We start from the raw sequence: 23,497 nt of genomic DNA on the forward strand, positions 1-23,497 counted from the left end.
GCCTTTTGCGCTCAGCTGCCCCCCTTTTATTTTGCATGGGTGCAATTCCTAGGATAACCTCCCAGTCACTGCTGCAAAGCCTGCATTGGGTGCCAGGGCACAACCCCCTTACCACTGAAATACAAACAAACTGGGTCTTCAAATGTTGCCCCTCTCCCCTCACCAGAGCTCTCAGGACTCTGCAGATTTACCCCCGGAGCTGGCACCTCTTCCTCAAGCCATGGGTCAGAGGGCAGCTGCAGGGGCCTTCTCCATGAGAGAAGGCACCTCTTGGGAGGTGCCTGTGCCTGGCCTTCACATAGAAGTGAAACAATATGCTCTCCTTTAGAGTTACTTTTAATAATTAAAGAGAAGTCCCACCCACCATTGGCAATGTTTTTTAACCTTTTGTATGCTGATCTCCATCATAAAACAAGTGAAATGCACTTGTCATATGGCACTTCATACCAAATTTAAAAACATAATGAAATAAAAAATAAAACTAAAATAAAAATAACAAGTTTAAACAAACAAACAAAAGCTTTATTGAAAGGCCACCCAGAAAAATATCCAGCTCCCGCTGAAGGCAAGGCAGGGAACAAAATCCCACAGCCCCTCAGAGCAATGCTGATCGTGCTCCCATCCTCTTTAGCATCCTAAGATCAAGAGTGGGGCTCTGGGATGAAACAGAGAAAATATTTCTGCTATACTCCCATTTTACTTAATCCCATCTGAGAGAGACTGAGTTACACTGCAGACCTGACTCTGTTGGGTCTCAGCAGATGAGGGGGATTCCTTGACTTTGTCTTGGCTGAGGATACACACATATTCTGATCCTCTGCGTTGCTTGATAGTTTCTGATGAAAGAAGCCAGCCCCAGCCTGGCCTACTTGACTTGTGTCAATGTTTGCTCATCCTGTTCCAGGGACACTTAGCACCTGCTGGACTGCAAAAGTTTGCATTAAGAAGTACACTGTGAAGCTCTTAAGGGAGGCACTTTTTTGTTCCTTGCTGGAAAAACAATGGACCCAGCTGATCTTGATGGAAGCCCCCCTGCCCTCATGTAGGGGAAGACGAGGGGGCCAGCAGTACTACAAGCAGAAACATGCTGGATGCTACCACGGTGACCAGGGCAAACAAGCATCTCTGTGCCCACAGAGTCCCTGCTGTCACACTAAGCCCATGCCAGGAGTCCTCAGAGGCCATGATCTGCACCCACAGCATCCTGCACACTCTGGAATCCTTGCTCCCTGCACAAAGGAGAAAACAGCACAGAGTGAGTAGACCAGGTAGCTGTCTCTGGCCCTGCAGTCTTCTTGGCGCCTAGAAAGATAAAACCTCAACCCAAGCAAACTCCTTATTTGCTTAAGATACCAGCGCCCCACTTGGGTCCCCATCTCCCTCCCCAGCTACAAAAAGTGACCAGAAAAGCTTATGCCTGTAGAGCAGATCCTTGTACGTTGTGGGGAGGGGACTTGTGACCTGCAGGCGAGTCACAGGAAACCAAGGATGTGAAATACGCACAGGATCAAGACCACTTTCTCTTCTACGTAGTATATATTTGATTGTTTGGATAAGGCAACAGACGCACGGGTATAAAGAATAGAAAGCAAGGTCTGTTATTATTTGTTTTGGGACTACTGTTGTCCCAGACATCAACTGCTGTAATGCTGCCAGGGCTCCATAGACCACAAAATGACACAAAGCAGCTGTGGTGGAAAAAGGTAATTTGTCTTGGTGGAGGTGGAAGGTAATTTGAGACTGGAGATAAGGGACAGGTGGAAGAACAGGGGGCAGCAGGGGCTTCCAAGAGGAGAGGAGAGCCAGGGGCTAGGAAGCAGATCTGGAGGAAAGGCAGGCTGGCTGGCAAGCAGAATGTGGGAGGAAGAGAAGGAATGGGTGTAAGCGGCAGAGAGAGAGAGACACAGAACATCAAGCAAGGAGGACCAGGTACTTGAAGCTGATGTAAAGAGTAACAGGGATCAGCTTCTTGCAGTGTAAATGGAGAGCATACATGCAATAAGGAGCCCAGCATGACAACCTAGGTGGGAGACAGACAGTTTTGTGGTCTGCTCAGCTCCCTCTACAGCCTAATCTTATGCTAGCAGCAATCTCATTCTGCTGTGCTTTCTTAATCAGCACAACTTTGCTTGAATCTGAAATTACATCATAATGTATCTGCAACACACAGCTGGATTGAGGGTCCGTTAGATGCACCCCTCCTCTCTCTCTCTCTCTCTCACACACACACACACACACACACACACACACTCACTCACTGAGTTTCGGCCATCAAGAAGCTGGGAGCTGGGCCCAGCCTGGCACTCACCTCAACAGAGCCTCCAGCTCCTGTTTCACAGCACCCACCACAGGTGGCCCACGGTAGGTGAGGGCAGTGTACATCTGCACCAAGGAGGCCCCTGCACGGATCTTGTCCAAGGCATCTTGCCCGCTGGAGACTCCACCTACACCAATGATGGGGACCCGTCCTGGGGGGCAAGAAGAGGCTGGTAGTGGGGACTTCCGGTCGGCGCCATCGGTTAATGGCGGATTTCCCTCCGAGCTCCGGAGGGGGTCTGCTTTACAAGTTCGGGTCCTGTCGCTACGGCGAAGCGGGGACCCTCAAAAATTACAGGCGCGGAAGCCTGTGAACAAGGAGGCTCGGTGGGCACCATCGCGCCCCCCCGAAATCGCAAGGGAGCCTTTTTAAAGGCTCCGGAACGGCAGCGGGGGGAGAAGCGGTGCTGAGAGCCGCTACCCAGCTTGTAAAGCGAAGCCGCATCGCCATAGCCGGAGAGCGCCGATTCCTTCCTGAAAATTGGATTACAAAGTAAAACCAGTGAGTAAGACTGACTTAATTGGGATTTACAATTATCTTTTTGAAATTTGGCTGAAAACGGGATTGGTTAAAGTAAGGAAGTCAGCCTTTCCCGGACTGCATAAGGATAAAGCAAAGAAGGATTAAAAGCTGCAACCATTGAGAGATCGCAAAGAGTGAAGAGAACCAGACATAAACTGTGAATTTTCCCCCTTTTGGTAGGCAGGAGCAAAAGGGGGAGGAATTTGGAATTAGAACCTGCCAGAAAAAGATTTTAAAACTTTTTATCGCTGTGTCAAATACCCCTGAAACGGACTGCCGGGGCAAAGGAACCTGGAGAGAGAGAACTGTCAGTGAGCTGTCACTTGGATTGTTACATTGTTTCAAACTACTCAGCTCAGGAGAGACATTAAATTACTGGTTTGTTGAACTCTGAAAATATAAGAACTGTTACAATTGACTATTGGGAAACCTCAGGGGAATTTTGGACTGTAAGACATTTTGTTTAGCTTTGGAAACTTTGTTCCCCTAGAGGGCACTTTGATAACTGTTGCAAATTGGGCTGTAACTATTAAGGCAGTGGAAATTTCCCTTGAAAAACAACTAACAGCTGCGAGAGTGACCTTGGCTAGGCATGAGTGGTGCATCAGAAGAGACAACAACCAGGTCTGGGAGACAATACAAAGCAAAATCTTCACAGCGAAGAATTTCAGTCCCAGGCATCCCAGTGGCACCAGCTGCAACTGGTCAGACAAGAACAACAATGTCATCAGATCCTGTAACACAAGCTTTGGTTAAAATAAATGAGTCTTTGGAATCTTTGACAAAGCAGGGGGCGGAAAATAGTAGAAAATTGACAGAACTCTCAATCAAACTTGATCAGAATACACAAAGTGTGAATGAATTAGGGAAAAGGGTGACATCTAATACAGAATCTATTAATAAAATATTAGAGGACTCTGCTAATATACGTAAAATCGCAGAAGAAGCCAAAGTCTCTGCTGATGAGGCTAAAGTCTCGGCGGATGCTACACAGGAAAAAATTGTACCAGTTTGCAAAAAGCTAGAAGATCATACATTGGCCCTGTCTATGCTTGAATTGGAGAGGAGAAGTAGAAACTTAAGACTACGAGCGGTGCCTGAAAGTGAAGGAGACAACTTGGCGAACTTCCTTTCTAAAGAATTTTCTGATTTTTGGCAACAGGAGTTAGAGAAGGAAGAAATTAAAATAGTCACTGCTTTTAGACTGGGAAGAGCACAAGGCAGGAAGAAGCCAAGGGATTGCCTAATAACATTAAGATCAAGAGAGGAGAGAGGAAAAATATTGAGCTTGCATTTCCAAAGAACACTCGAGATTGAAAAGTCTTTTGTGGAGATCTTTAAAGATATCCCAAAGGAAATTCTAGACGCAAGAACATACTATAAAGAACTGGTCGGATTGCTGAAGAAGAACGAAGTACCTTTCAGGTGGGAATTCCCGCAAGGCCTATCTTTTAAATTCAAAGGTAGGAAAATAAGGATAAGATCAGTAGAAGATCGAGATCAATTTTTAAATCACTACAGGGAAGACCTTCTGAAAGGAACAGTCGGAGAGGAAATAACATCAGAAACGAAAGACGCAACAGACATTTTAAACCTGACGTTTGGACTGAAATCACCGACAGAAGAAGAACAACTACTCGGAGCGACAGGAGGTAAATAACTTCAGGATGGCCCTGCAACTTCTAAGCTGGAATTGTAATGGACTCAACCTTCCGCGAAGGAGGAAAAACATATTCCATTTATTGAAAAAAGAGCAGTTGGACATAATTTGTTTACAGGAAACTCATATAACAAGATTGCATAGGAAATTACTCGTCAATAAGAGATTAGGCCAAGAATTTATTTCATCGGATAAAGTTAAGAAAAGAGGAGTGGTAATCTATGCAAAAGAAAAACTTTCCCCAAAGTTTATATTTAAAGATGAACAAGGAAGATATTTGGCAATTGAAGTGCAAATTCAAGGTGAAAAATTTTTGATACTAGGGATCTACGCACCTAATGAAGGGAAGTCAGAATTTTTTAAGAAGTTGCATGAGACATTGTTGGACTATTTGGATTACAAATTAATTATGATGGGAGATATGAACGGAGTGGTATCTACAAATATGGATAAAGCACAAAGACAGGTAATTACCAGAGATGGGAGACTACCAAAGACTTTCTTTGAAATGACTGAAAATATGGACTTGATTGATATATGGAGAACAAGGAACCCTCTCGAGAGAGAGGGAACCTTCTTCTCTGAAGCAATGATGACCTGGACCAGAATCGATCAAATTTGGATTACTAGTGGGTTGGCTCCAAAGATTAAGAAAGTGGAAATCTGCCCAAAGACTTGCTCCGACCATAACGCCGTGAAGATGGAGATGAAATTTACAGTAACTGGTCAATTCAGATGGAGGATGAATGACAACCTATTTCGAGATGAGGAGATCCATAGAAAGGCCCAAAAAACGTTAAAGGACTATTTTGAAATAAATCTAAAAACTGATGTAGAAAAAAGAGTGATATGGGACGCAAGCAAAGCAGTGATGCGAGGATTTTTAATTCAACAAAATTCAGTAAAAAAGAGAAAGCAAAATGAGAAGAAGGATAAGATCTTGGAAAAGATAAAAGAAGGAGAGAAGAAATTGAGATCAAAACCAAAGTCCCAGGAGATTCTGAGAGAGATTAAGTTATACCAGACACAATATATGGAATTGATGAATCAAGAGATTGAATGGAAGATAAAACAAATGAGACAAAAGACTTTTGAATCAGCAGATAAATGTGGTAAGCTTCTGGCTTGGCAACTGAAGAAAAGACAGAAACTAAATACAGTTACAAGCCTAGAAGTGGATGGAAAGAATATTTCTAAACCTAACGAGATAAGAAACTGTTTTTTGAGTTATTTTAAAAAGCTATATTCACAAGGACCGCAGAAGGAGGAAGATATAGATGAATTCCTTAAAAAGTATGGACTACAAAAAATCTCCTACCAAAGTAAGGTGGATCTAAACCAGAGAATAACAGATCAAGAGATAGAGAGTGCCATTCAAAATATGCAACTGGGCAAATCTCCAGGACCAGATGGACTGACTTCCAGATACTATAAAGCTTTGAAGGAGTGGTTGGTACAACCATTAAAGGAAGTCTGTAATGAGATCTTGGAGGGGAAAAGGGCACCAGAATCGTGGAAAGAAGCGTATATTACACTCATACCAAAGACAGAGACTGAAAAGACTCAACTTAAGAACTACCGCCCAATATCATTACTTAATGTGGATTATAAAATTTTTGCAGACATTCTGGCAAAAAGACTGAAAAAAGTGTTGATGGAGAAGATTCATAAGGACCAAGCAGGCTTTCTCCCAAAAAGGCATTTATCAGATAATGTGAGGAACATAATAGACATTTTGGAATTATTAGAGGTGAATATAAACACTAAAGCAGTTCTGATCTTTGTGGACGCGGAGAAAGCCTTTGACAATATTTCTTGGAGTTTTATGAAAAAGAATCTTCATGGGATGGGGGTAGGCCAAGGATTTGAGAATGGTATGGGTGCCGTATACGCTGAACAAAAGGCTAAGTTGATTGTAAATAATGTGATAACTGAAGAATTTAAAATAGAAAAAGGGACACGACAGGGGTGCCCAATTTCCCCTTTACTTTTTATTTCTGTTCTGGAGGTGTTGCTTAATATGATTAGAGATGACCAGCAGGTTAAAGGTGTACAGGTCGGAGCTAAACATTACAAGTTAAGGGCCTTTGCAGATGATTTAGTACTTACTTTACAAGAGCCAGACACTAGTACAAAGAGGGTGTTGGAGCTAATTCAAGAATTTGGTCAGGTGGCCGGATTTAAATTGAATAAACAAAAGACTAAAGTTTTGGAAAAAAATTTGACAGTCATGGAAAGGGAGAAGTTCCAGAATGAAACAGGTTTGACAGTGGTAAAGAAGGTGAAATACCTAGGGGTCTATTTGACATCTAAGAATTCGAACTTGTATAAAGACAATTATGAAAAATGTTGGTCGGAAATTAAAAAAGATCTAGAAATATGGTCAAATTTGAGATTGTCAATGTTAGGCCGAATTGCAGCTATTAAGATGAATGTATTGCCTAGAATGTTATTTTTGTTCCAAACATTACAAATTCTGGACAAGATAGATTGTTTCAAGAGGTGGCAGAAGGATATCTCGAAATTTGTCTGGCAGGGCAAAAAGCCCAGAATAAAATTTAAAATACTGACGGATGCAAAAGAAAGAGGGGGGTTTGCCCTGCCGGACTTAAAACTGTATTATGAAGCAGCAGCATTTTGCTGGCTGAAAGAATGGATGCTCCTCGAGAATACAGATATCTTGGACTTAGAAGGTTTTAATAATACATTTGGTTGGCATGCATATTTATGGTATGATAAAATTAAGGTGCATAGGGCCTTTAAAAATCATATTGTCAGGAAAGCATTATATAACGTTTGGATAAGATATAAAGATTTGTTGGAAAGTAAAACCCCTAGATGGTTGTCACCTTTAGAGGCTACAGCGCTGAAAAAGCTTAATATGGAAGCTGAATGGCTAAAGTATTGGGAAATTTTGGAACAAGATGGAGATAAATTGAAGTTACAGAGTTATGAGAAATTGAAACCCAAGGTTCGAGATTGGCTCCATTATTATCAAATAATGGAGGTACATAAACAAGACAGGAAAATTGGATTCCAGGTGGAGAAATCAAAATTAGAAATCGAACTGTTAGAACCCAATACTAAGAATTTGTCAAAAATGTATAATCTGCTGCTGAAATGGAATACACAAGATGAAATAGTTAAATCAGCTATGATTAAGTGGGCACAGGACATTGGTCATAACATTATGTTTGCTGACTGGGAATGGTTGTGGAACACTGGTATAAAATTTACGGCATGTAATGCCTTAAAGGAAAATATTATGAAAATGATCTATAGGTGGTACATGACCCCAGTCAAGCTAGCAAAAATTTATCATTTGCCTGATAATAAGTGTTGGAAGTGTAAAGAAACGGAAGGTACTTTTTATCATCTTTGGTGGACGTGCCCGAAGATTAAGGCTTTCTGGGAAATGATATATAATGAAATGAAAAAGGTACTTAAATGTACTTTTCCTAAGAAACCAGAGGCCTTTCTCTTGGGCATTGTCGGCCAATTGGTGTCAAAGAAAGATAGAAATTTCTTTATGTATGCTACGACAGCAGCAAGAATACTCATCGCAAAGTATTGGAAGACAGAAGAATTACCCACCTTGGAAGAGTGGCAGATGAAGGTAATAGACTATATGACACTGGCTGAGATGACTGGCAGAATCCGTGAGCAGGGGAAAGAGACGGCGGAAGAAGATTGGAAGAAATTTAAAATTTACCTTAAGAACTATTATAAAATTGAGGAATGTTAAAATGTCGAGGTTTGGAGAAAGAAAAGGAGATTACAGTGACATAAGATTAAGCTGAAGAAAAGAATAAGAAAAAATATATTTGATAAAATTAATTAGAATTTGCTGAAATAAATTTTGGAAATTGGGATGTAGGAAGGGGAGGTTTGGGGGAGTCCGAGAAGAGAGGGATATGAAAAAAAGGTTATGAAATTTTACATGTTTGTATGTCTTTTTTTTTTATTTGTTTGTATTGTTTAAAATCATTCTGTAAAACCAATAAAAATTTTTACAAAAAAAAAAAAAAAAAAAGAAGAGGCTGGTAGTGGGAGGGATTCTGGAGTCCCTCCCACCTGCATCCCCTCCCTCCCTCCAGCCCGTCTCCTTACCTTGGGTGAGAGAGTACATCTCACTGACCAGCTGAGTGGAGAGCTCTCGCAGGGGAGCTCCGCTTAGACCCCCAGCCTCCCCACGAAGAGCTGCACGCAAGGTGCTGGGGCGGCTCACAGTGGTGTTGGTGACCACCAGTCCATCAACGCCTAACTGGGAAAAAGGGAGCCCAGTCAAGCCTCAGAGCCACATTCTCCTCCTATGCGCTGCCCTCCTTCCCACAGCAGTGGCCCTGAAAGTCTAGCCCTACCCCATTCTCATTCTTATTTAAAGGAAATTCATAAGACCACTTAATCAAAAATCTATATATCTCCCAAGTAGCGTACAAATATAGCTTAAGCTAAAACACAGCTGAAATCCACAGTTCACTAAAAGCAAAGGTATGTAAAGCCACCTCAATTCAAAACAAAGATAAATTCAATAATAGGTAACTAAATTACATGTCTGGGTAGGCTTGCTAAATGCAATATAGTGCGGGTGCCTGCCCAGTATCAAGAGGCAGGGAGTTTCAAGTGCTGCTATGCTCACGAGATTGCTCTTGCGAGGTGTGCAGAGTGGCAGGTGTAAAAGTGCAAGTTCCACAGATGGAAGTGATCAAAGAGGCCCACATGGGGCAAGGTGATCTCTTAAGGGAGCTGCTCTAGAACAAGGCATAAAAGTCCAAACCAACAAGGAATAATTGAGGCAGCAGCCAGACAGAACCACTCCTGCCCACCCACCCCTGCATCACCTCGGAGATGACACTGGCAATGTCCTGCTTGTCTTGGGCTGTGAGGTCTGGAGCAATTTTCACCAGTACAGCCGGCTTGTGCTTGCATGCCAAGGCGTCCCTCTCAGCCAGCACCTGCCAAGAAGCACACAGCCGTAGGTCAAAGATCATGTTCACACTGCTCAGAAGGGCACATGATTACAAGCCATGGAGCGCAGCACAACACAGCTAGGAGAGGGGAACTGCCCCTGCTATGAACTAGGGACATAAGTGGAGCTCTGCAGAGCAGGAGGGGCTCAACAGCAGGATCCAAAAGGAGGGAAGGAAGGAGGGCAAGATAGAAGCAGCCTCCTATAGGTCAACCACCAACATCTGGAGGCAAGGCTGCCACACTTGTACAAGGTTCTCAATCAGGCATGCATTCAACTCCTGCAGTAGGATGTGTGAACAATGTACCAGCAAAGCCTTGGCCTTCCTTTGCCAGGCACTGTTCAAGAAATGTGAAATGGGAGCAGCAGGCTGCTTCTCCTTTGCTCCAAGCAGCTGCTGCCCTCAGCCCAGAGAGCAGGTGCTGAAATGTGTGCCAGAGGGCGCCCTGGCTGCTTACTAGAGGGGATCAGGTAATGCTCTTGGGGCAGGAGACTCACCTTGGACAACAGGAGGCGCAGCTCTGCTTTGCCTTGAAGAGCCCGCAATCCCGGTGTGTTGGGACTGGAAACATTCACCACCAGGTAATCAGCCAGTGGGCCCAGCACACGCACGCCTGCCACGTAGTCGGCTGCTGCATCCACAGAGGCCTTGTTCTTGCCAAGATTTATTCCAAGAGGCATGCCCGCTAGGAAGGGAGAGGATGCACAAACAGAAGCCAGTCAGACAGGGAGGGCCAGAGCAAAGATGACTACTATGTGAGGAATCCTTGATGAGGGGGCAGACACATAAGATATTTCCCCAGGGAGAGCACAGGACCACAGTGGGCCTGTTAGGGCTGGGCAAAAGGAAGCAGCCACTGGCACTCAGGCAGGCACTGCTCCTGACCAGAGATGCTCTGGGAAGGGTCCAGGGCAGGATCCAGAAGTCCTCCACTAATCAATTGCAACATTATTTGCTCCTTGCCACTCTTCACGGTCCCTGAAAGCTCCTCTCCAGATCTGACTGCCACAAGTATGTACTAGTACAGCAGCAATTGGGTGGGGGGGGGGGAAGAAGGGGGCCGGGATTTTCCATGACTCATGGGCAGGGAGGACACAAGCCACCTCACCTGAGCTGAGCTGACGCTGAGTTTCTTGTCGGGCTCGAAGTCTGTGCTCCACCACTGCATGCCCGTGGCTGTTGAACCCATACCTAGAAAGTGGTGGACACAGCTCAGGTGATTACCACCACCCCTCTCTTCCCCAACACATCACCTCCTCCACCACTGCAGGAGAGGCTTGTCAAGGGCTCACCCTCGCCACCCACCTCTGTTCCAGCCTCCTACCTGTTAATAATGGCCTGGTCCTCTGGCAGCCGGAAGACACGGGGCCTGGGGTTCCCCTCTTGGGGCTCTGGGGTGACACTCCCCACCTCCACAAAGCCAAATCCCATCTTGTAGAGTCCATCTACAGCCTCTCCATGCTTGTCAAAACCAGCAGCCAGGCCAAGAGGGTTCCGAAACCGGCGCCCAAAGACTTCCACTGCCTGGGAAGCCAATTAAGCACCTGTTAACCAGCAGAAAGCCTTAGGCAGCAGAAGAGACAGGGAAGGCCCCATCCTGTCCTAGGAGCCCACAGGAAGGGACTGGGAGCAGTAGGATGAGAGGCAGGGCCCAAAGCAGGAGCACAGCAGCCTCTGACCGCCAGTCACCTGCATAGTTTACGCACCAATGCATCCGAGTCAGCTTGGCTTGAGCAGGGCAGGATCCCCAGAGCCACAAAGCGCACAGCCAGCCTGTGGGCTGTCTCAGGGCCCACCACTCTCTGCAGGAGTGGCATCAGCTGAGCAGCGTAGAAGTGCTCATCTCCCTTGACCACCAGGTATGAGGTGAAGATCAGGCTGCCCCCACCGAGAATCACTGTTGCCTCCTTAAAGCGTCGCTGGGAGAGCAAAGAGAGTGAGATACACCCCCAAGCCTACAGCCCACCCAACCCCTGAAGAACGGGAGGAGGAAGGTCTACCACCCTGCTCCACCCTAACACACCCATAGAACTCTGTCTGGAATATCTGGGTTAAAGCTCCAAGTTGGCTTTGGCTAGACCTGGCCAAGCTACCCTGCCTCATCACCCCAGTTGGGATAAATACTGACCCTAAAACTGAGAAAGCAGCTGGTCCGCATGGGGCACTCTGAAAGGGCTAAACGCAGCTGGAATCCTGTTGAAGAGCTGCTGGTACTACCTGGGATGGCAAAAGGGGAGGATTTCAGATGCCACAACATAAGGAAGGCATAGCTTCCAATTACTACTGGCTCCTGGCAATGACTGGCCGGATCCGACAAGAGGCCTTTTGGTAGAGGAATCTGCCTCAAGCCCTTCAGCAGCTGCATGGCAGGCAGGAGAACCACTGCTGCTCAGCAAAAGCTGCACCCGCTCAACCTCTGCTTGCCTTGGCTGTTGCTCCAGCCTATCCCAAAGGAGCAACACACAATTTGCTCTCACAGCTGGCCACTGGAGCCCTCCCAGCAACTACGTTCAAGCTGCACGGTTCACTAAGGAAGGGCAAGGAGCTGCTTTCCCTCCCACCCCCACCCCCCCGACAGATTTTTGGACCACCTAGGTCAGGGCTTCTTACGCTGATTGGCATCAGCTCCTTCCTCTCTCGAAGACATGATACCTGCCCTTCAAACTTCGCTTAGTCCCTTTCTAGCAGTAAGAGGAGTTAAGCGCTTTCATAGGTGTCACAGTAGTGAAGGAGTTGCAACTTTCCCCTTGAATTGGAGGCTGGTATCCTGTTTCTGGGCAACCACAGCTGCAAGACTGCATATCGTCCTACAGCGCATCTAGCCCCGCCTCCAGACAGAAGAATCCACTCCGCATTTCCCCATTAGTTGCTTCAAACCAGCAACACGAGTGGGTGGGTGCGCGCGCGCAGAGCACTGCGGGGGGCAAATAATTTGCTCATCGAGTATCGCCTGCGCTGTCTGGCAAAGGCGGGCCTCCCTCCAGGCTCTCCCCGGCAGAGCAAAGGCTCTTTCTTCACAGGGTACCTCGACCTGCAAAATGCCTGCTCTGGCACGAAGCTACGGCCTCCCTTGAACCCAGCGCCCGCCCACTGGGCGACCTTCCTCACCCAGAGCGACGCGCCCGCAGCTCCCGCCATGGCAGCAAAAGGAGGATGCACATGGGCTCCACTTCCGGCAGAGAGCCGGAAACTGAGCTACAAAGAAGCGCGCTGCACTATAAACACGCAAGAGGCAAAACTTCCGTCTTCTTTTATAGTCTCTCAGTTCCCGAGTTTAGGGGCAGCCTCGATTAGATTCTGCCTTCCCCCCTGAAATGATCCCAGCAGGGCTGCAGATCTAGCGCTCTGGGGCAGCCGAAAGCCGTGTGCATACCGAGAAGTTGCGTTTTATAGTATTTAAAAACAGCTCGCATTTCCCATACAAAATAAAACCCTTTTAATGCAGCTTCACTCCCTTTGGTCTAGTTTGAATAGTTGCCCATTGTTTTTTCGCAATGTTGTGTCGGGTGCTAAGACTTCGCAGAGTGATATGAAAAGAAAATGATAGCAACAACGGAAGAAATATTATGGGCAGCCCGAAGAAGTCCTTATGGAGCCCAGCCCCATATACAACCCGTCTCCCGACCCAGGAATCGCAGGTGGGGCTTTACCCCACCGCCTTCATCTCCAAGTCCCTTCCTCCAGCCAACCAAGCAGGACCGATCTCCGGGACCCCTGTTGCCCGGGCTGCCCGAGGCAGAGGCGTAGGGCGCCTTCCTGGAAGGGGCGAGGCAGGCCGCACAGGCGTGAAGGGAGATGGCCAGCATGAAACGAGAGAGGGAGAAACAGCGGCTCCCTTTGATTGGCTGAAGAGGCACAAGAGACTACGCGGGAGCATCTGGCAACTGCTGCAGATGATCCCACGCCCCAGCCGCCGGGGCATCTTGATCCCCCCGCTCTGGTGACTTCGCACGTGCAGCGCAGCTGCAGCAGCAACCATCACCCTAGAAACCCCCTGCCAGAGACAGTGTCCCGGTCTCGGCCCTCGTGCTCCGTCCTCTATCCTCCCCAAGTCCGCTTTCTCTGCCTCTGTCTGTTGGAACCTGCCCGGCTGCCCCCTTGATTTCCCTGGGCAAGCAGCGCCACGGCGGGGGGCGAGCTGCCCATAGCCTTCCTTTCCACCCTCTGCGCTTTGTGGGCCTCCAGGCAGAGGAGCGAGCAGAGAGAGCCCCGCTAGGACCGGGACGGTGCTGAGACTACAGTGCCCCGGGCTCTGAGCCAGCGCTGCTCTCCGCGGTGCCCCCTCCTGCCCCGCCCACCGACTACGTCAGGGGAAGAACCCGTCACTTACACCAACGCCCCCTTCCCGGCGGGATGGCGCGCGGGAGAGGGAAGATGGCGGGCGGTGGCCGTGGAGCGTCTCTTGCTGCATCGCCCGAAGGAGCCGCGGAGGCTCGCGAAAAGGCCTTGGAGGAGGGGGTGAACCGGTGGGCCATCCTCTTCTACGCCCACCGGGCTCTTCAGGCTTTCCGGGCCGGCCGCAGCCAGGACTTTCGCCAGCTGCGCGACGTCATATACGGTGGGGAGACCAGTTTGTTTTACGAAAGGGGCATTTGGGGAACATTCTCGCTGGGTTAAATAACTGTAAAGGTATTTCCTGCTAAGGAACATGAGTGTAAATAACTAATAATAATAATTTTATTAGTTATACGCCGCCCATCTGGCTGGGTTTCCTCAGCCACTCTGGGCGGCTCACAGCACATATCAGAACATACTAAAACATCAAACATTCGTCCTCTGTCGTCCCCTTCTCCTTGTGCCCTCAATCTTTCCCAACATCAGGGTCTTTTCCAGGGAGTCTTCTCTTCTCATGAGGTGGCCAAAGTATTGGAGTCTCAGTTTCAGGATCTGTCCTTCCAGTGAGCACTCAGGGCTGATTTCCTTAAGAATGGAGAGGTTTGATCTTCTTGCAGTCCATGGGACTCTCAAGAGTCTCCTCCAGCACCATAATTCAAAAGCATCAATTCTTCGGCGATCAGCCTTCTTTATGGTCCAGCTCTCACTTCCATACATCACTACTGGGAAAACCATAGCTTTTACTATACGGACCTTTGTTGGCAAGGTGATGTCTCTACTTTTTAAGATGCTGTCTAGGTTAATAGTCATTAGGTGTTTTCGTTTAAGAAAAAATGAACCTAAAGCAACTTAAAATATAATACAATCTCTGTCCGTGGAAAGTTTGTCATTTGCCTTTAGAAATTAAGGGAAATAATAAATTTTTATTTATACCCTGCCCTTCCCGGTTCAGAAAACCGGGCTCAGGGTGGCTAACAAATTTAAAACAATTGTGATACAACAAAAAAAAAGCATAAAATACAGTATAAAAGCATGAAGAACAATAAATTCAAAGTTCTAAAATCAGTTTAGGGGGAAATTCATCCAATAATGATTTTTAAAGAAAATGCACAAAGTACAACTAACCAACAGCACAGAACTCAGAAGGTCGGTCTGAAAACAGCCAGCTGTGATTCTCAGGAAGATGGTTAGGATACATACATGCCCCCTTAAATGAATGCTTCCTAAAGCCCATCACAGATGGTCAGGATCCCCGCCCCGCCTGCCCCCCGCCTGCCTTTAGCCTCCTAAGTACCTGAAAATTTCAGAGCCCTCTTGAAATCTATTTCAAATTGGAGAATGTTGATGTGTGTATTAAGAGATTGAGTTTAATGAGTTTTGGGGGTGGGCTGTAGTTGAGTGTGATGGTTTCCAGAAGCCAACCGTTAGGAATGGCCTAGCCAGAACTAGAGTGTAGTTCTAAGAATCTCAACTACTGTACTTTACCATTCATTTTCTTACAGTAATTACTTCTGTGTGTCTATAAATAAAATCTGTACTTATTGCATTTCTGCCCCACAAAATGGGAGCTCCAGCAAGATCTCTCACCACAAAGGTTAAGACACTAAAAAAAAAATGTGTGTGTTTGTGTATATATAGATACTAAAGGATATTATAGATCACACACACAAAAACAAGCAAATGCAAAGTGACTCCTGAGCCAAAGGGCATGTTGAGATGAAGCTGTCTGTCTGTATATGGCCAGGGATACAAGATATGCGACAGGGCTTTGGTGCCCTGGCCCAAGCCTCGTTACACCTGGTTTGCTGAACTATCTGATTTTGCTTAGTAGCTGTTTTGACTGTCTTGTTCTTCTCCAGCTGTGCTTGCAAGGCCCCTAGTGCTAGAGAAACGCATTGGCATTCAGCTGCGGATTATCCAGCTTCTGTCTAGGATTGAAGAAGATTGGGCCATTGATACCAAGACCAAGTTAACACCTCTTGAATATGCCCTTGTTCTTTTGGATAAGATGAAGAATGAATTGGACATAGGCATTGATATAATAGAAGAAATAAGAAATAAAATAAAGGAAGCAGTAAGTGTTAGCATTTCCTCTTCTGTAGGCACTGATTACTGTTTCTCAGCCTAGTTAGTATGAGGACAGCTGTCTTGAGTTTCAAAACGTAGTATATTTGGGAAAGGGTTTAATTAAGGTGCTAATTCAATGCCAGGATTAACTCTTGCCTATTTTTCTCCATGCTTAAATTGGACTTTTAAATAAGTTCACAAAAGTTAATAGAAGCAAGGAGGCACGATTCCTATATGTTGGGATGAAATGAAAGAGAAATGTCTCCTCAGAAGTGCCTGAGTTTATTGGAACTCAGCATGTTTTGAAAACTTGTTTCCTTCTGGGGCAATCCAGGAAAAGCTGGCTTCTTGACTCTCCTGAGGCATACATTATTTCAATGTTGTTAGCCTACAGACTTTTAAGTAACTTGCCTTACTTGAATATTTTTTTTAATTCTTTAATAAGTGGTCTAATATTACACAATAAAACACACTGGGTTGAAAATGTGAAGCAGATCTAGAAAATTGCCAGAGGGATATCTCTCGAACAGTATCTTCTTAGATTAGGAACATTCCCCCAAAGTCTTCCTTGCAAACCATTATTTTGTCTTTCTTCTCCAGGCTGTTATAACCTGTCTAAAAAACAAAGAATATGAACAAGCCAGCAAGATCTTGAGGAAACACATGTCAAAGGACCCAAGTTCCCAGGTGAGCTTTCAGCAGGTATGAGTTCATGTCGCTGTTGTTGTTGAGATGTGCCTCTTATAGGGTCATTTCACTGCAAAGCAGAGTCATGGTTTGTCCTTCCCACATTCTCAAATTCAGTGAGTTCTTTAAATATTTGAAAGTTTATTGTCCCCCTTACGCAATGAGAAAAATTGCATCTACAAGCAGCACATGTTGCTACAGATTGTGGTCCACATCTCTAGTCATCATTACTTTCATGCATTTGTGACATTACCTAGACTGCTCTAGTGGTTTGGCTTGTTTTGTTTAAACTTCTAATGACTGCAAAAATTGCTTTTATCTCTGCCCTGTGCTGCAATTTGCTTGCAAGTACTGAAAAACATTTCCCCTTGCTTAGAAAATGAGGTCGATGTTCCAGAGCATCATCCGAGAAAAAAACTTCGCTCATCCAGCCATCTGGAACTTTTCCTATAAAGCTTTCCAGCAGAGAATACTTCTGTATTTAGAAAGCTGCTTGAGTGACTCTGAGCCCTTTCTCTTAGAGGTAAGCAAGGGTATGGAGTGCTGCTTGATTGAGATGTGGGATGTTGTAGTGGAAGCATAGCTTAGTAGTCGCACATCTACGTTGCATGCAGAAGGTCCCAAGTTCAATCCCTGGCATCTCTAGGTAGGACTGGGAATGTCCTCTGCTTGAAACCCCGGAGAGCCGCTGTCACTCAATGTGTGGTGATAGGAAACTATATGAACCATTGGTCTGGCTTGGCATAAGGCAGCTTGCTTTCTTCATATATTTCTGTGTGTTGCTGGAGCACTTGAATATCACCCACATTGCCACAGCAGAACTCTTGCCGTCTAAACACTGTGATCAAAAAAGTACATTCAGCACCTGAGGCTTAAGACAGAAGCCTCCCTGGCCAAACTGTTATGTGTTTGGGAAATATTTTTGTAAAGAGCAAAGTACCCCACAGCAGAACAGCACAGGGCTCCAATGTCACATTTGACATATATCAAGCTTGTAACCTGACAATGTTTTGGACTAGCAATTCCCAACAGCTCCAGCATCATGAGGCTGTGCTGACCAGGGCTTAGGGGAATTGTAGGTAAGGCATCTTCAGGGCACCAGCTTGGGCATGGCTGCTGTATGTAACTAGAAAAAAGAAAATAAAGTTGAGAAGTGTTCTCTAGTAACTGTGTTCACATTCTCTGTTTAAGATGGCAAAAAGGGATTCGGATGATCAGATAGAGACCAGGCTCAATCCTTTGGAAATGGCCAGCAAGGAGGAAATGGTGAAAGAAACCTCAGAGGTGGCGGCAGCAGATAAACCTGAATCTGTGGGAAGATCTGATGAGACTTTGGAAGAGCCCTGGCCTGAGACAGGGCCTAGAAATACAGCGGAAGAACAGCCAAATTCTCTGGAGGGAGGCCGTGAGACAGTTGCAAGGCCTTTGATGGAGGCAAAGGGAGCTGTTTTGGAGCTTGCTAAAGTGGTTGATGAGTGCCAGGCAGCTTCAAAGCCAGAAGAAGAAACCAGTGGAGCTGCAGAGCCTGCTGTGGTTGCTGTTGCCACTGTCTCAGCAGTTTCCAGTGACTCTGACAGGTTAGCGGCCTATGGCCTCTTACAGTTTTGACTCCCTTTGCCATGCTGGGCAGCTGTTTTGCCATACAACTTCTGGCTCTCATCACTCAGACTCAAATTGCACCTGCTGCCAGGGGAGCAAGGTCTTGGGGGTGAGGTCAGCAACATAAATTGGCAAAACTTGTGGAGCAACCTTCTGATGTTTCTTTATTTTGCAGATGCTCGCCTAAGAGGATGGGCTCGTATGGGTTTTCTACTCTGAGGGATGCTTTCAAGATCCTGTCCAATTCCCCAGATGCAGATGAAGAGTTTTCAAAACTGGACAAGTTGGACTGGACTTTTCCCAAGCCATGTTTGGCTTCTGATTTCCACGCAGCCAAGTGCCAAACGGAGAAGAACCGTGCTGCCTCCAGGCCGCACCCCAGTGAACGCTCAGTGTCCATAAGCACACTGGTTATGGGGTCAGAGAGCTGGAACCCCCCAACTTCCTGCCGAGTTTCATCCAAGAGACCTGTGGCAACTTTGGTTGTCCGGCCTGCACAGCCCCAAATACCCACCCAGCCTGATAATACCACCCGATATCCCAGGTAAGAGGCCATGACTGCTGTGGGGTCTGCTGGGGAACCGGCACAGCATGAGGCATTTGGTGCAACATTCACCTTTGCAAGGAATCCATTAGAAGGCCTTAGGCCTCAGCCCAGAAGCTCCAAGGAAGGCAAAGGTGGTTTGCAGTGGTAGGGTTGCATCGCTGTGCAGCTTCTTCCCCAACTAGTAGAAGCAGGTTGCGAGAGAATCTGGTTTACATACCTTGTCTTAATTTTTATTACTTAGATTGCAAAGATAGCAGAATTGACAGTACGTTCTCTGGCCCCATTAAAGATTGCTAAACAAATTTTTTGTGGCAGAAACACCTGTGCTTTGTCAGATGCCTGGAATGTTAGCTTCAGTTGCCAGACAGAAGGTAGAAAATGTTGTTTCTCTCCCCCCTCCCTCCTTCCGTCTGTACCAAGGATAAGGGTTTGTGTTTCTGCCACAAGCTATTTGCTCATATTTAAGCTGCCATAGGTCTCTGCAGTGGTGTGTTTGCTGGGACAAATTAACCTCGCTCCTTGTCTGATACTTAACCCAGCATCTCCATAATCCTGGTTGTGTGTGACATTAATTGATGCAGCTCAGTCCCGTCTCATCTCCTTGTGGGGTAGGTCTTTCCTCACTTGTGTTTCTCTGTTCCATTCAGATTAGCAAAGAGGAGACTAATTTGTTTAAATCAGGATGAAGAAAAGGAGGTCTGGAGTGATGAGGATGAACTTTTTGGTAAGCAGCAACTGTTTGAATCTGCCTGCTTGGTTTTGGGTGCTTGGCATGATCAAGGGTTCTTTGCCGCAAAGCTGCTATTGCAGAAATACAGCGAAGCTACTCTCAAAATAGCAAAGCTGCCAAGCAGCTGAAGCTCTCCTCTGTGAGTGTCTGAATGTCAGGCCAGGAGCTTTGAGTTCCCATTGTCTGCTCCATAGACTTGAGAAGTTAATTGGAGCCCGGTGAAGCAGCTAGTATCCTGTACACAGTAAGGATTTGGGGGCACAGCTCTTGGATCAGAAAAATAAAATATTTGGACTGCCTACTCGCAAGTGCACAGCAGCAGCACTGGCAAAATTATTGCCTTTTGCCTCAGACTGGCTTCTTGTTCTGCAAGATGCTCAATTGTTGCTCCATGCACTCTTCTAATTAAAGCACCTGTGCAGTTTTGATGGCTTCTCACATTGCATTACCCAGTGACATCACAATGACATGGGGGGAAACATTGCCAGCATGGCAAGCAAAGAGAACTGTTAACTGCGGTCCTTCAGGAGGCTTGCTTAGGCAATGCCCAGACTAGCTAAAGGCAAAACTCTCAAAACCTGGTAAACATCTTGCAAAGTGATCAATTTTGTGAACTGTGCTAGAATGAGATGGCAACTGTGAGTGAACATGGAAGGCTGTTTGCCACGTAGTTTAGGGTTGCCATATCTTGAAGAGCAAAAAAGAGGACAGCCTGAGCCAGGGAAAGAAGTACACCCACATGCTTCTTTTCCCAGCTTGGGCTGGCGGCAACAGTGGTGTGTAGAGTTGGCCAAGCAATAAATGAATAAATAACCCCTCCCTACAATCCCAGACATTTCCTTTAAAATGTAAAAATCCCCCTGGATGGGCCTGTTGGTCCCCCAAAAGAGGACATGTCTGGGATGCCCTAGGTGTATGGCAACCCGAACATAGTTCCATCAGTAGTTGACTGTACACATCATGCCAAGGGCTGGGTGGAATTTGACCGCTACCCTGGATTTCTGATGAGGTGCAGTAGTGGTAAAACCTCCCAACTGCTGAGCCAGTAGCAGTAACCAGCTTACCGAGTGGTTCCATGCATCCCGTAAATTTTGTAAATGAATTTGTGTTTCAGAATCGAAGGAAGAAGGCAGCAGCAGCATCAACACTTCCCTCTTTGGTTCGAAAAAGAAGGTAACCAAGACTACACCCAGTCTGGAGCTGAGCACTCCAGTGGGGAGAAATAGGCCTGCCTTGACAAGACCCCTCTAAATGGAGGCCAGTTGATGAGACCCCCTCTCCCAAATGAAATAACTGATGAAATCCCCATTAATGGGAACATAGGAAGCTGCATATGCTTAATCCTGGTCCGTCTAGCTCAGTATTGTCTGTGCTACAGGGTTTCAGTCCAGGTGTCTCTTTCGCGGCTGTACCTGGAGGTGTCACAGGTTTGAAGCTGGGATCTTCTGCATATTCAACCACTGGACTAAGGGGCTTCTCCTAATTAATCAATCAATCAATCAAGGGTCTTGGATACCCAGATGTTTTGAAGAAGCCTGGGCAATCTCAGCACATCATATCTGCTATCTTTGATGGCCTCTTCAGCCACACTGTAAGGTGGCTGAATTTTATTTTTATTACCCACATATTGCAGAAGGAGAACTAAGTGTGGAGAGCGTGCCACCAAGTTGGGTTTAATGTCTTGAAATATGGGCTAGATATTTGCCTGCTGTAAGTCACTGGGCTACATCCCATGTCAGCAGCAATCCTCTGTTAGCAACAGCCATGGAACCATCTCCAGAGGGTGGGGTATCTGTCGTTCTGTCATGGGGACAGGGGGCAAGTCTTGCAGCACTTGATGGTTGCTCATGAGAGCCTGTGTCGTCCTCTTCTTTCTAGATCTGGACTTCAGAGGAGTCTCAGTGGATTAAGGAAGGCGTGAAGAAGTTTGGGGAAGGGAGGTGGAAAGCCATTTCCCAGGCATTCCCCTTTAAGAACCGGACTCCTGTGGCGATCAAGGACCGATGGCGGACAATGAAGAATCTGGGGCTCTTGTGAACCTGGGGGCAAGTGCCTGAGCTCCAACACTATGTGGACACAGGGTGGGCCAGAAGTACTTTTGCACTGTATTGCGTTGGGCCAGCAGGCTGATGACCACAATCTCTTAGCATCACTGGAGGCTTCTTCCTCTGCTTTCTGACATAGGCTCTCCCCCCTCCCTCCATTTTTTGTTTTGTTTTTTGTTGTTGTTTAGTTTTCAGTACTGAAAATGCAGATTCAACTAATAGAACTTGTTTAAACAATTGGTATGGAAACTGCACGTTTTACAGTACAAAAAAATACGTCATTTCAAATTTTTATTTTCTTATAAATGTTATTTTTCACTGTAGGTCTGCTGTGATATTAATAAACTGGTATTATGCCATAATCATCTGGAGTACACATGCTATAAATAAGGTTAAAGTAAAAAGACAGTAGAATAAGATATATTCTATCCACAAACGGGACGACATCATCTTATAGTCTCACGATAGGCAAACATTCTTATTTACATCTGGAATCAAGTTACTTCAATTAGTATTAATAACATACTATATAAAATCCCACCACACTGCACCAAAATCCATAGGTTATGCCTCAACTTGAATTAATTGAAAACTAAATGTAATTTTTACTGAAATTGCAGTGTTGTACATGTTTCTATACCACAAAATATTTCCAGTGTTGGACAATAGACTGCCTTGCTACAGTTGGTAAAGTGATGCGTTCTTTAGATACTACATTTGTACCTTGGAACATTGTTAAAATAAAACGCTATGGAGTGAATTCAGTTGTTTTCTTTATTAGTGCTGTTAGTTCTATGTGAACCAGGGACCAAACAACTTGTATTCAAGAACAAGCCCACCATAAATGTATATTTGTCCCCTTAGTGTCATATCCACGCCAACATAAGGGGCTTATAGTTGATGTGATGTTGGGATGGAGTCCTTTACCATCTGTGGAAGATTTTGAGTGAAAGTTCTTTAATATTTGCAGACACTGACTTAAAGGGTTTATTCATCCATATGCCTTTCCAAATTGAGTCTTCCATTGTTACTTTTACATCATATTCCCATACTGATTTTAGGCTAGACAAGTCCCCAAATTAGTTCCGTATGAAGTAACCATAAAATTTTGATACTATTTCCTTACCTCTATTACCTAGTGGCACCTTGGATCATTCAAAATTAGTTGCATGTAATTTAACTATCAGATCCTTTAGTAAATGTTTAATTTGTAGAATTTGAAGCTTCTTTAAAGTTAATTCCCATTTTTGGTACATTTAAAGTTACTGGTCTTACTCCTGTAAAAAAAAAAAAATCACAGTCTGAAATAACCCAATTTTACCCTTTTCTTTATTTTAGCTTTTAAAGTATCATCTTTCAGACTGGCATATGTCTGCAGAGCAGTGAGCGGTGAACAACCTGGGGAGAGTAACTTCCATTTTTTCCATATCCTCAATTTTGTTTGTAACTATGGGTTATTCATTTGGGTGATAATTTTAAGGATTAAGGTTTTGAAAGATAAAGCACATAGCAGACCTAGGGCTATTTGTTTTTCTTCCAAGTTGATCCATTTCTTACCAAAGCCTGCTGTCTCAATTGGAATGCATCGTGGTATACCGAGAGGTTTGGTAAACCCCAACCACCTTCATTTAAAAAAGAAAAGAAAATAAGATTTCTTGGGCAACCTTGAAGACTTATCTTGAAATATGAAACAATTTTAGTTTGCCATTTGGACGTTGGAGAAAAGTAAGGAGGACCTGAAAGAGAGACAGAAAATGGGGAATTAACATGATATGTACTGCTGCAATAGAGCCTAAAATGGAAAGGTTAAATTCGTTTCATTTTTTAAAGGCCATGTTCATTTTTAAAATAATAGGATAATTCAGTTTAGATTCATGGTTCATTTTTTTTTAGAATTGGCACACCCAAGTCTCCAAATGCAGAGCAGCACATAAGTGTATTAAGAATATGACAAGTGTGTATTTGAATCAGTGGTGGAAGACTGAAAAACATCATTGATTTTCCAATGTTTACTTTTA

At 45.3% G+C, this 23,497-nt stretch overlaps 2 protein-coding genes across 5 annotated transcripts; one reads left to right on the plus strand and one right to left on the minus strand.

The window, feature by feature from the left end:
• Nucleotides 1-500: 500 nt before the first annotated feature.
• Nucleotides 501-13,944, minus strand: DHODH (dihydroorotate dehydrogenase (quinone); the record flags this gene model as incomplete). Of its 4 annotated transcripts, none has more annotated exons than XM_081018510.1 (10): nucleotides 501-1,229; nucleotides 2,309-2,468; nucleotides 8,610-8,763; nucleotides 9,341-9,454; nucleotides 9,967-10,154; nucleotides 10,578-10,660; nucleotides 10,794-10,993; nucleotides 11,176-11,388; nucleotides 11,598-11,686; nucleotides 13,800-13,944. In XM_081018510.1, 10 exons carry the CDS (start codon nucleotides 13,942-13,944, stop codon nucleotides 1,175-1,177), a joined length of 1,401 nt encoding a protein of 466 aa, XP_080874636.1. In that variant the 3' UTR covers nucleotides 501-1,174. The 4 variants fall into 4 exon arrangements, with proteins under 4 accessions (XP_080874636.1, XP_080874638.1, XP_080874637.1 ...); XM_081018512.1 differs by lacking the exon at nucleotides 13,800-13,944 and adding an exon at nucleotides 12,578-13,745; XM_081018511.1 differs by lacking the exons at nucleotides 11,598-11,686; nucleotides 13,800-13,944 and adding an exon at nucleotides 12,578-13,744.
• On the plus strand, nucleotides 13,888-22,239 carry TERF2 (telomeric repeat binding factor 2). Its single transcript, XM_081018515.1, has 8 exons — nucleotides 13,888-14,027; nucleotides 16,472-16,558; nucleotides 16,935-17,081; nucleotides 17,750-18,135; nucleotides 18,333-18,701; nucleotides 19,352-19,428; nucleotides 20,549-20,607; nucleotides 21,313-22,239. Exons 2-8 carry the CDS (start codon nucleotides 16,535-16,537, stop codon nucleotides 21,469-21,471), a joined length of 1,221 nt encoding a protein of 406 aa, XP_080874641.1. The 5' UTR covers nucleotides 13,888-14,027; nucleotides 16,472-16,534; the 3' UTR covers nucleotides 21,472-22,239.
• Nucleotides 22,240-23,497: the final 1,258 nt, after the last annotated feature.

This window comes from Podarcis pityusensis, assembly GCF_964106645.2.
Source record: "Podarcis pityusensis genome assembly, chromosome: 8".
NCBI classification, from domain to species: domain Eukaryota; kingdom Metazoa; phylum Chordata; class Lepidosauria; order Squamata; family Lacertidae; genus Podarcis; species Podarcis pityusensis.

Excerpts from the sequence above, each read along its gene's own strand:
- TERF2 (XM_081018515.1), top strand. The coding sequence starts at position 16,535 with ATGTCAAAGGACCCAAGTTCCCAG. Across the intron at positions 16,559-16,934 it reads CAAAGGACCCAAGTTCCCAG|AAAATGAGGTCGATGTTCCA; the intron begins GTGAGCTTTCAG and ends CCCCTTGCTTAG. Across the intron at positions 19,429-20,548 it reads TGATGAGGATGAACTTTTTG|AATCGAAGGAAGAAGGCAGC; the intron begins GTAAGCAGCAAC and ends TTTGTGTTTCAG.